At 37.9% G+C, this 16471-nt stretch overlaps 1 protein-coding gene across 1 annotated transcript in view; it reads right to left on the bottom strand.

Annotated features, from left to right (window-relative positions):
* Positions 1-15363, bottom strand: part of LOC107737828 (chondroitin sulfate proteoglycan 5-like) — a 39639-nt gene extending 24276 nt beyond the window's left edge. The window contains exons 1-2 of the mRNA XM_016549461.1: positions 14846-15363; positions 2132-3086 (exon numbers count right to left, since the gene is read on the bottom strand). Coding sequence (XP_016404947.1) covers positions 2132-3086; positions 14846-14942 — 1052 coding nt within the window. The 5' untranslated portion in view covers positions 14943-15363. The remainder of the gene's footprint in view (positions 1-2131; positions 3087-14845) is intronic.
* Positions 15364-16471: the final 1108 nt, after the last annotated feature.

Raw genomic sequence — 16471 nt, 5'->3', positions numbered from 1 at the left:
GCAGTCAGGGTCATTGCACAAATCCAAATAGAGGTAGGGGCGAGAGATTTATCACCATAAACAAGTTGTTAATGGTCACTGGCCGGCAAGGGGATGGTCTCAGATCTTAATCACGACATGAATTACGACCTCTGGATGACAGGAAGACATTGTGGAGAGAGAACGGCACTCAATTTCACATTTCTGCAGTATTGAGAGCAACTGAAACCATGAGATTTTAATTTACCCTAGGAATACCCCACTAAAAACCCAAAAGTATCATCAGTATGTGACTTTTATATGAAAAATCTGATAGTTGCTTTTCAGGAAGCAGTGAGCTTAGCTATCAAGCATCCTCCCCCTGTTTTGACCTAATTTACCCATGAACAAGCTGAATTTCATATCTCTGCATACTTATTTTCAGCTTAAACATAATCCTCATGATGACCTCTTTATAGCGGCAGTCACAGGCCCTGCGTTTGCTTTCATGGTAAATGCATTTGTAGTGATAGTAAAATTAACAACCCAAAGTTATTGTAATTTTTTAAAATTGGACTTCTTAATAATATTTTTCAAGCAAAAGAGAGGGTTGTGGGCATAATGCAAGACACAGGAAAACAAAGCAGGTTTCATAACACATTTGTGTGACTAGACTAGTGTAAATGTGGGTCACATGTTTGGGCAAAAACAGTTGTGCTCAAAATAATCTGGCAGCGAGAGGGAAGTTTCCTAATAAACTTTCCTCATAAAGAATCTGGGAAAACATGTGGTACTTTCTGCTCCACAGCACTCGGCCTGTCCTTGTGCGAGTCCTTAGTTCCCCTCTTGACTAGATGTGCCATGTGGAGGGCTGATCTTCTCGAGAGGTTCCCTCTGTTTTATTCCAATTTAGAACTACATTTCTACATTTCCCAGAGAAAATGCCAGTGGTGTTTGCTTATGTGAAAGCTGCCATCATCATACTAGGACGACAGAATTCAGATTGGCTCCCCTTTAATTCATGTGTGTGAATTTGAATGGAATTGGCCACATCCCACAGGGAGTTGAATCGGAATGGCATTCTCAATTCAATTCTGAACAGAACATAACCCTGTTGCTAAGGTTCTCTGAATGTTTGCTATGCAGTTGCTAGGGTGTTTTGGATGATTGCGAAGTGGTCAGAAGAGCCCACCCTCAAGTACTCTGGTTGCTAGATATGGGTTGAGAACTTCAATGTAAGTCTATTGGATTTTTCACCCATTTCATCATCCACTAGCCAAAAATCACAATTCTAATTACCTACATAAGTAATAGCACATCTATCCTAAACAAACCAAATGACAAGTATGAGCAGTATTAAAGGTGCAGTATGTAATATTGACAGTTAGTGGTTGAAGTGGGTACTGCACTCCAAATTCAAAATAATGGAAAGAGTTGGAAAGAATGGAAATAGTTGTTTCTCCCATGCTCTCCTCAGAATCATTGCTCACCTGGGTTGCCAGATTGAGGACATGCAAGAGGAACGAGCACAATTGTCAATGGAAGGCGACGAGCCTTACACTCTAAGTTGATTAGGTGATTTATCCACGTTTTAATATGCCTCTGTTCATAAAGCTTTCTAGGGGGCTTTCACACTAACATTTTTGGTGCATACCCGGGTGACATCAGCGTTTGGTTAATGTGAATGCTGATTTCTGAACTCGGCCTAAAAAGGGTTGTCTGGGGTACGGTTCATGTGAACTCCGGTACAGTTTGCCTCTGATGTGAACGCAATTATTAGATGGATGCCGAGGCTTTTTAGGTTGGGTAGAATCAGCGATCTCTGAGCCAGTTCGTTTTCTGGCTTCCATGGCTGCAATATGCCGTGTTGTCCACCAACTGGCAACCCGGGGTGTTGAAATACTATTGGGTAAATTGGCAGTGGGCGGAATCATGCAGACCAAAACAAAAACAGAAATTCCGACACGGAACGCACATTTCAAAATAGAATAACTGGCTGTAGCATTGTTTTTCGGAGAAACAAGTATGTGAACTTGATATTGAACCATGTTTCCTAAATATTTACAAACATATTATGGTATTTTTATGTTTTAGTACAGTCAAAAAATTACATACAGCACCTTTTATAGTAATTCTTGCCATAGTGCATAACCTGTATCTTCTAAGCGCTTACCTGCAGAACATTTGGGTTCCTTCCATAACGTAGCACTGGCCCCCGTTGAAGCAGTAGTTGGGCTGCAGGTCACATGGGGACTTGCAGGAGCCATTGGTGCGGACAAAGCCCTGCTGACAGTCTGAGCCGTTAACTGAGTCGACCACACCGGGGGGAGCACGGGGGCCTTCGCCCACAGTGGCTCCTTTGGGGAGCGTGAAAACAGGGTTGGAGGGCAATCGAGGAGGGAAGCGTTTGGAAGGAGGCGTAGTGGAGATATCATCGTAAGAGTCAGTAGTGCTGCTGTAGGGGTAATCGTCGGTGGTGGGAGACACACTGTCGTCGTAGGGCGTCATGTAGTCATAATTTTCGGGCATGGACCAGGAGGTGGGGTCACGGCCCTGAAGCTCGTGTGGGGAAAGAGTCGGTCGGCCAAGGTTCGTGCGGCGGGATCCAGAGTCAAAGAAATCTACGGTGACGTCGGATGGGGAAGGGGGATGAGTTGGGGATGGGGTTGTGGGAGATGTCTCATGGTCTAGGTCAAACACAGTGGTCTCCATGTCTCCTTTAGCATCCTGCCAGGATGGTAGTGTAGGCACTTGCTGCCTCACTTCCTCTTCCGTTTCCTGTTCCTCTTCCTCCTTGAAGGAGATGACATGCTCCTTCTCGAAGGAGGTATTGACAGGCAAGAGTTCGGTTTCTGCAGAGTCAAGGTTGTTATCTGGGCTTGCCAAAGTAGTTGTGGCTCCCTCACTGGAAGTTGGAGTTCCAGGAGTTGGCGAGAAGACCTCTTCCAGCATGCCACTACCTGCTTCTTCATCTCTAAACTTTCGTCCGGTGTGAGTCGGGTCTAAGGAGCTGGACAAGCTGGTGAACTGTGACACCTCCTCTATCTTCTCCTTCTCATCCCCGGTAGACAAGGAGGTCACATTAACAGCACTATCAACCTCAGTTTCATTTCCCACCACAGAGTTACCTGTTGAAAGGAGCAGATTACAGTTAGGAGAACTCAACGAATCAATGAAAACCCTTGCATTCATTCAAAAAGCCACTGGTATTTAACTCTTTGCTATTTCTTTCTCAGTGGTAGGTTTGATTTGCATTGATTCTCCTTTGCCATTATCCGCTCTAACAATGAAAAGTTTATTTACTTCTGTATTGCCAGGACATTTTTGTTCCAAGAGCATCTGTGTTTTTTACTTAAATCCAGCGACTAATAAAGAAATAAATTTAGTATAGTTGGAGATATAACGTGTGACAGTAGAGACTAAGGTCTTTGGCACAGAGATGGTCCCCAGAAAAAAAATGTTCCCAAAAATGGCCAGATGTGCATGGTCTGGATTTTATTAGTGAGCGTGAATCACTAATGTAGAATTTATGTGACAAATCTGACGGAGATGAATTTGATACAACTCCTTTGTGGTAACATTAGTCTCTGCATTCGTGCAAGATTAACATGCCTTTCAAACACAGATGTCAAATCAATACTGAGGCAAAAACACCAAACACAAAACAACAAAGAGGAGACATATTCAAGCTTTGTACGTTTAGAACAGAAAAGAAAGCACATGAAATTGGATATTTAGAAACCTTAGGTTGTAATTGTAAAAAAATTGTAATTGCCAAATATTTTTACAATTTAAAAGAACTGTTTTCTACTTTATTGTATGTATTTTAAAATGTAATTTACTAATGTGATGGCAAAGCTGAATTTTTAGCTGCCATTACTCTAGTCTTCAGTGTCACATGATCCTTCAGAAATTTGATTCGAAAAAATTTATTTGAAAAACGAAAGGTACAACTATGAAAACACTATGTAGACAAATATATTTAGCTTAAGTGCACAGAGTAAAAAAAAAAAGAATCCTATGTTTATTTTAATACAAAATATAATGACTAATACAGGAAGACATGATCAATCTAAATAGAAATCAGATGTGTAATTAAAATTCATGATCTCTACTGTATGTTTAAAGAAAGTGTTTTGCACCATTAACACAGCCAATGCAAAGTAATACATCTCTCATTTGAGTAGCAAAAGCATATTTGCAGTTTAGTGTATCTGCTAAATTGTATAATGGTGTTTTAGTGTGACTCATGTATAGAGCAGCCAGTGATTAAATTTGGGATAAAAGCAAACAAACTGTGGTGTGGAAGATCTGAATTTGATAAGTGAGAACAGTTAATGCACAGCATCCTTCAATCATTTGCAAACGTGTGTCATGGATACTTGACGGTAAGCTAATCAGGAACAGGATTTTCACATACGCTTTTAGGTATCTCCTTTTCCTCTAACAGAATATGCCGAGCTGGTCAAACAGTTAAGAATATTTGTTTTGTAGAAGTAAGAACATTTGACACCAGCTGGAATGCTGGTTTTGCAGATTTTGTTGGTTAAATAGCCAGATCTTGGTCAGATCTTTACAGCCACGGCTTTATCAAAGATCTCCTGCCATACTATTTAATGCTTCTCCCAGACAGGACGCAGTACAGAAGCGAGGAAACAGGGGCCCCAGGCAAAGCGGACACAAAAGGCCCTTGTGTTTCCCCTTTTCTCTTAGATGGTCAAATCTTGTTACATAATACTCAGTTACCCCTTTTCTCTCAGGCACCCCAATGCAGCCCAGAGGGGAGGAGGTAATTTGGGGTTTGCCGCTTGTTTGGTGGCCAGGCTGGGAGGAATGATGGCCACGGGATCTTAGTTGCATGACTTTGGGGAGACGCCAAACTCTTTGTTTGTGCAGCTCTGCAGACACTGAAGGGTGGACAGTGAGCGTGTCTGTATCTCAGATGGTTTTCTGATGGCAGGCTGCCCGAGCAAAAACTGTGGGAGGTACAACTCAGAAAAAACCATGGACCCAACAGCTTCATTTAACGTTTTTCTGTCATCTTCTATCATAACCGTAACTTATAATAGGTCTGTTGTAACATTGCAGTTTCTTTAAAGTCAACTTATTTCTAATTTACAATTAATGTGAAAAAAACTAGTGCTGGACCATCAAGATCCATTTTATCCATTGATTAACTGGATCATGGAAAGTGGTGGTTAGCAGAGATGGAAACTCGAGTCTGTGACTTGGACTGAAGTTGCACTTAAAGGGGTCATATGATGCTATTTTAAAGATCATTATTTTGACTGGATTCGTCTGAAAGAAGAAAGTCATATACACCTAGGATGACTTGAGGGTGAGTAATTTATGGGCTAATTTTCATTTTTGGGTGAACTAACCCTTTAAGTCACATAAATAAAGACTTGGGACTTGACTTGGACTCCTGAACAGCTGACTCGAGACTTGACTTGGACTCATGACTCATGAGACTCGTAAAAAACGCAAGTCATTTGGTATGGGACTGGGAGTTTATATGAATGTATCTCTGAGGGGAACTGGCTGTCTTTAGAAAATTTTAGATGGTATTTCACCTAGGATGACTTGAGGGTGAGTAATTTATGGGCTAATTTTCATTTTTGGGTGAACTAACCCTTTAAGTCACATAAATAAAGACTTGGGACTTGACTTAGACTCGTGAACAGCTGACTCGAGACTTGACTTGGACTCGTGACTCATGAGACTCGTAAAAAACGCAAGTCATTTGGTATGGGACTGGGAGTTTATATGAATGTATCTCTGAGGGGAACTGGCTGTCTTTAGAAAATTTTAGATGGTATTTTCTTTTTATCTTGCCTCTGTATAATGCATATTAAAGTAGTGTTCACAACCGCAGCGCTGCTTTGTTTATAGCGGAAACCAAGGAAATGATGTTTAATTGCTGTTCAAGCACCACCTGCTGGCAGAGAGTGAATCTGCATTCTAATTCAGCCTGTCTGCTGTTTTGTTTCGTGCAGATGTTTTATGTAGAATATTTTCACAAAATTAAAGTCAGAACATTTAGTTTTTGTTTTAAATTTTGAAATTATACAATCAAATGTAAATTAAAAACTGCTCATGCATGCAGCCTCTTTGTTAGGATTGTGTTGTGTTTAAAATACTGTGGTTGCCTCTAATTTTAAATTTAAAAAGAGAACAGACATGCCTTAGTTTGTTTATATGGGATTTATTTAATTTGTGTTATTCATTTGATTGATTGGGGTTTGTTTTAAAATTTCAATTTAGTTTTGTTGTTTGACATATTTCAATTTTACAAAGAAATGTGCAGAATTTTGTCTGAAAATTAATAAATGGACACCTTTTCATTTCTAATTAGTTTTACATTTTGTTAAAGTATTTTTTGATAAAATCATAACGTGAAATCAGTATTTCAAAACCGATTTAGCCTCAATAACTAGCTGAAAGAACTGTTGCTAATAAATAGATCAAAGACTTGAGACGTGACTTGGACTCCACCTCAAAGACTTAAGACTTGACTTGGACTCGACCTTAAAGACTTGAGACGTGACTTGGACTCCACCTCAAAGACTTAAGACCTGACTTGGACTCAACCTTAAAGGCTTGAGACTTGACTTGGACCTCAGAGACTTGTGAACATGTCTGGTGGTTAGGCATAAAATAAGGTTTTTTTTCGGAATAAAATGGAATTTTAACAATAAAATTTGGAAAGTTTATTAAAAATAAATAGAATAGTATAAATATATGTAACATTACGGTTTAAAAGTTTGGAGGTGGTAGAAATTTTTTAATGATCTTGGAAGAAGTTTCTTATGCCAAAGCTGCATTTATTGGATCAAAAATATGGTAAAAACAGTAATACTGTGAAATATAATTACAATTTAAGATGTAATTTATTCCTCTGATGGCAAATTACTCCAGTCTTCCATGTCACATGATCCTTCAGAAATCATTCTGATATTCTGATTTTGTGCTCAAGAAACATTTCTTATTATAATCAATGTTTAAAACAGTTGAGCTGATTAATATTTTTGTGAAAACATAAATATACATTTTTCTGAATTATTTCATGAATAGAAAGTTAAAAAAGCAGCATTTATTTGAAGTAGAAATCTTTTGTAACATTATAAATGTTATTACTGTAATTTTTGATTAATTTAATGCATCCTTGTTGAATAAAAGTATTAATTTCTTTAAAAAAAATTATGTTACTGACCCTTAACTTTTAAACGGAAGTGTATATACGTGAAATGCATTATGTGTTAATGAGGAATACTGGCCTTAACCTCTATGTCTAGCAGTACATCCAGGAGCTGATGCCAAAAGGGCTTTATTTTTATATCACCGGATGAAGCGCCTTAATCACTGCATCCCTCCAGAAATTTGCAATGACAAAAAACGAATATATGCAAAAAATAAAGATGGATAGGGAGCAAATTCAAAAAAGGCAACCCATCAGTGTTGTCAACACAAAAATGCCTCTATTCAATAGGCTTTTAAGAAATTCCATAGTTTGTAAAAACACAGGATTCCATCCCTCCATGGAATATTTTACCTTGACTAATTATGCAGAGGTATTAACAGTCAGATCTTTTGACCTTGAGACATAATCAGACAGCTGCCACTGTCTGCCATGTCTCTTCACCTCCCGTTGCATAAATCTTTTCATTTCTATACTCAACAGGTGGTTGGATGGAGGAGGGATGTGTTGCCATGGGAACCAGCTTGCCCTCACTGTGCAGAGTGAAAAACCATCATCAAATTTATAAGTCCACATCATACAAATTCAAGTAAAAAAACACCTAGAAAATATAAATCTGTGCCAAGCCTTCGACAAAAAAGGGAAAAAATATATAGACACAGCTGCTTAATTTTCTAGCATCAACACAACCACTGATTTTTATTTTATAGCCTGTCATTTTTCTACTTTGACAGGTTCATTAAATATTTATTAAATTAGATACATTAGGGGTGGGGTGATCAGTTTCTGATGAAACCAAATGGCAGCAGCCCACATCAACACAGCACATCTTTATAATTCACTCCCTTTCCTCTGGTTGCATTAAATTCATTAATTAAAAGGCAATGAAGACCCAGTAAACTCCTGCCTTCAAAATATTGCTAAAACAAACGAATCTGATCACCAATAATGCCATTTTTCCTCCCCTTGTTCTTACTCTGAAAACAGACTGCAGTGACTTTCTTTGGCAGCAAAAGATTATGAATGAATGCAAATCTGATTAAGCTCACCTAAAACCACCCAAAACATGCAAGTTGTTGTTTTCAACTAGATTGCAACAGATCCAGCTGAAAAGACACGGCCCCTTTGCCTACAAATCCACCCAATTCATAATACACAAATGTATCCACAAAACAACCATATTTTGTGACAAAAAATGCACTATTTGTCACAACAAGACTTAATACTAAACTGCAACCTGTAATTTAAGAAGCTATATAAATGGCATCATATTCCTGGAACAAAGAACGGAGGGGTTTAATTGCTGGTACTCAGGACTGCATTGAAATTTTAACTGAAACTGCACATCTTACTCATTTGGGAATAATAGCCTAGATTCAGAATGGTGGATTCCATTTGTAGGGAATGATAAATCTGATGGCATACAGCAAACAACATTACCTCGATCGAGTGAGGGTTTCAGTGTTGGAGGATAAAGCATCTGGATATCCTCCTCTAAATCTCAAGGGAATTGAGATCAGAATCCAGTGTTCAATGCTTTGGATTGATGCACAGTAACAGGTGGCACATACATATTGATAAAACTACTATTAATCATGCATGGATCATTGAATCAAAAAAATGTATTGAAATCAAATTTTCATTTGTTGACATCAGAGCAGTTATTTTACATAATAAAAGAACATGATACATACATGATACAGCCAAGCATTATGGTTTGATTGGAAAGATGTGGCAGGCAACACCTTTTTTCTCTACCAGCAGCCCACGAACCTCTGCTGTCATCCACGGCTTCTGGTTTGCACGTGTGGTGATGGTCTTGGTGACTGTCACATCATCAGTGCACTTTTTGATATAAGCACTCACAGTTTTAGTGTACTCCTGCAGGTCTGTGTGGTTGTTGTAGGTGGCTGCCTCTTTAAACATGTTCCAGTCTGTGCACTAAAAGCAGTCCTGTAGTGTTGAGGTAGCATCATCTGGCCAAATTGTGATGAGTTTTTGAACCGGTTTGGCGAGTTTCAGAAGTGGTCTGTATGCTGGAATTAGCATAACAGAGATGTGATCCGAGTACCCTAGGTGGGGGCCGGGTACAGCCTTGTACGCGTTCTTTTCTGTTGTGTAAACAAAGTCCAGTGTGTTTTTTCCCCTGTTTTTTTCACATGTTGGTAGAACTTTGGCAAAACTGTCTTTTAAGTTTGCGTGGTTGAAGTCACCGGCTATTATGAAAAAGCCGTCGGGGTTATTTGTTTGTTGTTCGCTGATGGCGATGTACAGCTCGCGAAGCGCGTCCTTGGCGTTTGCACACGGGGGAATGTAAACTGCGACAATAACAATGGCCGTGAACTCCCGTGGCAGATAGAACGGTCGACACTTCATAAATATAAACTCCACCAGCGATGAACAGTGTTTTGTCACTACCACAGCATTGTTACACCACTCTTTGTTGACGTACACACACAAGCCACCCCGCGAGTCTTACCAGACAGTGCTGTATCTCTGTCCGCTCGGTAGCAGGTCAACCCGTGCAGCTGAATAGCGGAGTCCAGGATGTTGTCGTTTAGCCATGTTTCAGTGAAAACAAACACACAACAATCCCTTGTCTCATGCTGTGTAGACCGACTGAGTTGAATTAAGTCCAGTTTATTTTCCAGAGAGCGAACGTTTGAGAGCATGAGTGACGGAATCGCTGGTCTAGTGGAGTAAGACCTTAGCCTAGCTCGTGTGCCTCCACGCTTGCCGCGCTTCTGTCCCCTCTCACACCGCCGGAGTCGCTGTTTTGTGCAGGTAGCATCAGTAGGCGAGGCCGCGGGGTTCGGCTTCAGCAGCAGACAGAGGCCTCGTAGCTTCTCAGTAGTCACCGGCGAAAGCTGATGTTTGTACACACTGCCGATTTCCAGAAGGCTCTGTCGATCATCGATGTGTTTCCGAGTGTTCATCTGATGATTTTGTGATAAGGTGAGACTGTTCGAAGACGAGGAAACGAGACTAACAGACATAAAAACACTGGTTTTGGGACCCAGGAGTAGCCGCTGCGTCCGACCGCGCCGCCATCTTGGATTTCGATGTTTTGTTTAGTATCTTGGATTCACATGTTTTATTTAGTATAATTTCACAAAATTACAGTCAGACCGTTCTGTTTTTGCTTCAGATTTAAAAATTATACAATATAATTTTGATTAAAAACTACTTTGTTTGGATTGTGATTAAAATGCAGTGGTTGCCTCTGATTTTAAATAGAACGAGCACAGACAAAGCCTTAGCTTGTTTATACGAAGAGACTTCTTTCATTTGTGTTATTTATTTGATTTGGGGTTTGTTTAAAAATAGTTATTTGACATATTTCAATTAGACAAAGAAATGTGCAGCATTTTGTCATAAGAAAATCGTATCATGAAATCAATATCGTGAATTGTATCACATCGTGAGTTGAGTGAATCTTTACATACCTTCTGAAGTGCAATAAAATCACAAAAATGTGAAGGTATTTATACTTAATGTTGTTCTGAAGCGATGCATTTAAACATGAATTAAAATAGTGGTAAATATATAAATCCTTTGAAACTAGTTTTGCAAAAAATAAATGCTATAAAATTAATGAATAAAAAAAATAGTATAAAACGTGAAATTAAAGATCGTGTACGAGTCACATTTTATTGCTGCATTCGGAAATAATGTAAAATACCAGGAAATAAAATGAAAGGTTTAAAAACATTCTAAAATTAAATTAAATGAATGATTTCGATAAAAGTTTGTGTGCTTTATTAGACAGTTTTGAATAAATGAACAAGACATTCTGTAGAAGTAATTAGTTGTAATATTTCTAAACTGATTTAGCCTCATACAATCTTAACTATCTGAAAGAACTATTGCTAAAAATAGAACAAAGATTTGTGACGTGACTTGGACAAAAAGATTTAAGACTTGACTTGGACTCCCCTTTAAAGACTTGAGACTTGACTTGGACCTCAGAGACTTGTGAACATGTCTGGTGGTTAGGCATAAAATAAGGTTTTTTTTCGGAATAAAATGGAATTTTAACAATAAAATTTGGAAAGTTTATTAAAAATAAATAGAATAGTATAAATATATGTAACATTACGGTTTAAAAGTTTGGAGGTGGTAGAAATTTTTTAATGATCTTGGAAGAAGTTTCTTATGCCAAAGCTGCATTTATTGGATCAAAAATATGGTAAAAACAGTAATACTGTGAAATATAATTACAATTTAAGATGTAATTTATTCCTCTGATGGCAAATTACTCCAGTCTTCCATGTCACATGATCCTTCAGAAATCATTCTGATATTCTGATTTTGTGCTCAAGAAACATTTCTTATTATAATCAATGTTTAAAACAGTTGAGCTGATTAATATTTTTGTGAAAACATAAATATACATTTTTCTGAATTATTTCATGAATAGAAAGTTAAAAAAGCAGCATTTATTTGAAGTAGAAATCTTTTGTAACATTATAAATGTTATTACTGTAATTTTTGATTAATTTAATGCATCCTTGTTGAATAAAAGTATTAATTTCTTTAAAAAAAATTATGTTACTGACCCTTAACTTTTAAACGGAAGTGTATATACGTGAAATGCATTATGTGTTAATGAGGAATACTGGCCTTAACCTCTATGTCTAGCAGTACATCCAGGAGCTGATGCCAAAAGGGCTTTATTTTTATATCACCGGATGAAGCGCCTTAATCACTGCATCCCTCCAGAAATTTGCAATGACAAAAAACGAATATATGCAAAAAATAAAGATGGATAGGGAGCAAATTCAAAAAAGGCAACCCATCAGTGTTGTCAACACAAAAATGCCTCTATTCAATAGGCTTTTAAGAAATTCCATAGTTTGTAAAAACACAGGATTCCATCCCTCCATGGAATATTTTACCTTGACTAATTATGCAGAGGTATTAACAGTCAGATCTTTTGACCTTGAGACATAATCAGACAGCTGCCACTGTCTGCCATGTCTCTTCACCTCCCGTTGCATAAATCTTTTCATTTCTATACTCAACAGGTGGTTGGATGGAGGAGGGATGTGTTGCCATGGGAACCAGCTTGCCCTCACTGTGCAGAGTGAAAAACCATCATCAAATTTATAAGTCCACATCATACAAATTCAAGTAAAAAAACACCTAGAAAATATAAATCTGTGCGAAGCCTTCGACAAAAAAGGGAAAAAATATATAGACACAGCTGCTTAATTTTCTAGCATCAACACAACCACTGATTTTTATTTTATAGCCTGTCATTTTTCTACTTTGACAGGTTCATTAAATATTTATTAAATTAGATACATTAGGGGTGGGGTGATCAGTTTCTGATGAAACCAAATGGCAGCAGCCCACATCAACACAGCACATCTTTATAATTCACTCCCTTTCCTCTGGTTGCATTAAATTCATTAATTAAAAGGCAATGAAGACCCAGTAAACTCCTGCCTTCAAAATATTGCTAAAACAAACGAATCTGATCACCAATAATGCCATTTTTCCTCCCCTTGTTCTTACTCTGAAAACAGACTGCAGTGACTTTCTTTGGCAGCAAAAGATTATGAATGAATGCAAATCTGATTAAGCTCACCCAAAACCACCCAAAACATGCAAGTTGTTGTTTTCAACTAGATTGCAACAGATCCAGCTGAAAAGACACGGCCCCTTTGCCTACAAATCCACCCAATTCATAATATACAAATGTATCCACAAAACAACCATATTTTGTGACAAAAAATGCACTATTTGTCACACCAAGACTTAATACTAAACTGCAACCTGTAATTTAAGAAGCTATATAAATGGCATCATATTCCTGGAACAAAGAACGGAGGGGTTTAATTGCTGGTACTCAGGACTGCATTGAAATTTTAACTGAAACTGCACATCTTACTCATTTGGGAATAATAGCCTAGATTCAGAATGGTGGATTCCATTTGTAGGGAATGATAAATCTGATGGCATACAGCAAACAACATTACCTCGATCGAGTGAGGGTTTCAGTGTTGGAGGATAAAGCATCTGGATATCCTCCTCTAAATCTCAAGGGAATTGAGATCAGAATCCAGTGTTCAATGCTTTGGATTGATGCACAGTAACAGGTGGCACATACATATTGATAAAACTACTATTAATCATGCATGGATCATTGAATCAAAAAAATGTATTGAAATCAAATTTTCATTTGTTGACATCAGAGCAGTTATTTTACATAATAAAAGAACATGATACATACATGATACAGCCAAGCATTATGGTTTGATTGGAAAGATGTGGCAGGCAACACCTTTTTTCTCTACCAGCAGCAGAATCTCTCTGCACAGAAAATGGCAACTGTGTCCATTGGACTCTTGAGACAATAAAAAGGCGATTCAGCAAATACAGATCAGAGCATTGAAAGCGAATACATTATCAAATCAGTTACTGGGACAAATCAAATTTTCCTGCAGGCTACACCACGCCAGTAATGACCTAATGGATTGGAAAAGGCTGTCTATGATGGCCAGTGGCACACTTCATCTACTCAAATTACCATTTAGTCAACAAAGCAATATAAAAATTTCTTTATAAATTCTAAAAAAAAATAAATAAAAAAAATAAAAAAACTTACATGGAAGGGAGGAAGTGAACCGATCTAAAATCAAAAGCAAGTTCATGCATGAAGCTAACAAAGGGCATGGCCACCGGTGACATAATTTTTACCTGACCAAGACCACACTGGCCGCCATCACAGCAGCTGGTGTATAGCTGATGTAGTGCCACTTTGGGAATCAAGTAATATATATATCATAACAAACCCTAATTGTAATCCATTTTCATATTCCTATTAGCAGATTCAAGAAGACACCATATTTTCCCAATCCTGTTGCTAGGCGAAACTGAGCATCCAACTAGGTGGACAATGGACCTTCTAACCACCAATGTAGAATTATACAATAGATTTTAAATTATTTCATGCTTATTTACATAACGACAGCGCGCGTCAATGAGATCATCTCTAATGCTCAGTGATCTATAGGAATTTTAAACACACCCCTGGTCAAGAAAACCGTTGCTCCCATTGGGTTGGTCCTGCATCCTTTGGCAGTCTTTTAGAAGGAGAACGACACAGTCTCTGGAATAACCCAAGTGGCTAACCGTTACAACTATAAAGACATTCTTATTCCGTGCGTAAAATCAAACTACACACATACAACAGTGTGATTTGCCGCGCGATAATGTCCGAGCATAAATTATTTCGCGCTTTAATCCTGCCTTTGTGAGCCTCCATCATTGCCATAGTGACAACAGCTGCTCTGTAGAGTAATCACCGCGCAGTAACTCTACACTACTACTACTGCATAAAACAGCCATATGGAATGAGGAATTTGTACATTATTTAAGGTCATTAATATCAAAAATGGCTGCAAATTGCTTGCAGATGTTTTCTGTGGTGTCCCTTCCTTTTAATTAATGATGTGCATTTTGGACGAAGCCCCAAATTTCCCAGTTCGACATTTAACCTACATTTCCACGGCGCTGGTCCAGGCACATCATCAGCAGCAGCAGCAGCAGCAGCCGGCGCGCAGTCATGACTTACGCACAGCAAAACCCAGCAGCGGCTGCACTACTGACCGACATTCTCATTTTGTGATGCTGTTCTGTCTTAACTATCAGCTGATTTAATATGCATTTGAAAAATCTTACCATGTGCAAACAGCGGTGTCAAGAAGACAAGCAGAAGGACAGAGAGCATCGGCACGCTCCAGCATCTCAAACACGACCTCATCTCTTTTCGGTTCATGCTTGCGTGTAACTAAGAAATCTAGCAGAAGAAAAATTCTATAACCCTTTGGAAACAAAAAGTGTTCAAGTCGAGAAGTAAATCCTAGATGTGTTTTGTCCGATCTGTTATATCGTATCTCCTCTGCGCGTCTCCATGTCCACTTCTTTTGTGAGGTGTCTTCACTGGTTGTATTTGTTTACTTCTATTTTTTTCAATGCGATGGAATTTGTTCCTTTATGGTCCCATTGCCACGCCACAGACAAAATGCAAGTCGGTGCTCTTGCTAAGAAGCGGGAGGACGGACGGCGCTGCGCGGACACGGCCGAATCAATCGGGTTCTGAAACCAAACCGACGCGCGTCCACTTGGAGAGAAGCGATTCTAAGCGTTCTCACAGTACGAGAGGGAAAATGATTTTGGCTCCCACTGTCTCCCCACCCCCTCTTCTCCCCAACCCCTCCCCAAGTTCTTACTCCTTTCAATAATGTTCAACTACTGACAGACACAAACACAGCCCTCCATTGTACAAGCGCGATTTAGCTTTGCTCATCCAATGGGTTTTAACTTGGATAGATGGAAACGATGTGGATTTTGCTGCTTGTCTTTCATATTCAAGGCTTATTCAAAGCTCAGTCTTTTATATTCAAATATTAGCATACAGTTTGAAAAAAAAGACACATAATTGTATATTATTATTATTTGTGTAATTTAGAAAATTATCCAAAATATACAATTATATATCCTTATTTTAATTATTGTTATAGTTATTATTTAACTGTTTGAATTTTAAAAACTAATCAACTATAAAAAAAAATTGTTGGAAATTATGTGGATTTTGCTGCTTGTGATTTAGTCCTTCATATTCAAATGTGAGCATATATGTTGAATATGAAAGAAGAAAATATAACTATATTTTGTATTATTTTGTAAAATTACATAATAATAATAATAATAATAATAATAATAACAACAATGGGAGTAGTGTTTATTTGAATATGAAAGAAGAAAATAAAATGATATATTTTGATATTGTAATGGAAAATGATTTTGGCTCCCACTGTCTCCCCACCCCCTCTTCTCCCCAACCCCTCCCCAAGTTCTTACTCCTTTCAATAATGTTCAACTACTGACAGACACAAACACAGCCCTCCATTGTACAAGCGCGATTTAGCTTTGCTCATCCAATGGGTTTTAACTTGGATAGATGGAAACGATGTGGATTTTGCTGCTTGTCTTTCATATTCAAGGCTTATTCAAAGCTCAGTCTTTTATATTCAAATATTAGCATACAGTTTGAAAAAAAATACACATAATTGTATATTATTATTATTTGTGTAATTTAGAAAATTATCCAAAATATACAATTATATATCCTTATTTTAATTATTGTTATAGTTATTATTTAACTGTTTGAATTTTAAAAACTAATCAACTATAAAAAAAAATTGTTGGAAATTATGTGGATTTTGCTGCTTGTGATTTAGTCCTTCATATTCAAATGTGAGCATATATGTTGAATATGAAAGAAGAAAATATAACTATATTTTG

The sequence above is a fragment of the Sinocyclocheilus rhinocerous genome, unplaced genomic scaffold, assembly GCF_001515625.1.
Source record: "Sinocyclocheilus rhinocerous isolate Xijiao unplaced genomic scaffold, SAMN03320098_v1.1 scaffold1876, whole genome shotgun sequence".
Lineage (NCBI taxonomy): Eukaryota > Metazoa > Chordata > Actinopteri > Cypriniformes > Cyprinidae > Sinocyclocheilus > Sinocyclocheilus rhinocerous.
This window is presented reverse-complemented; position numbering and strand designations above follow the sequence as displayed.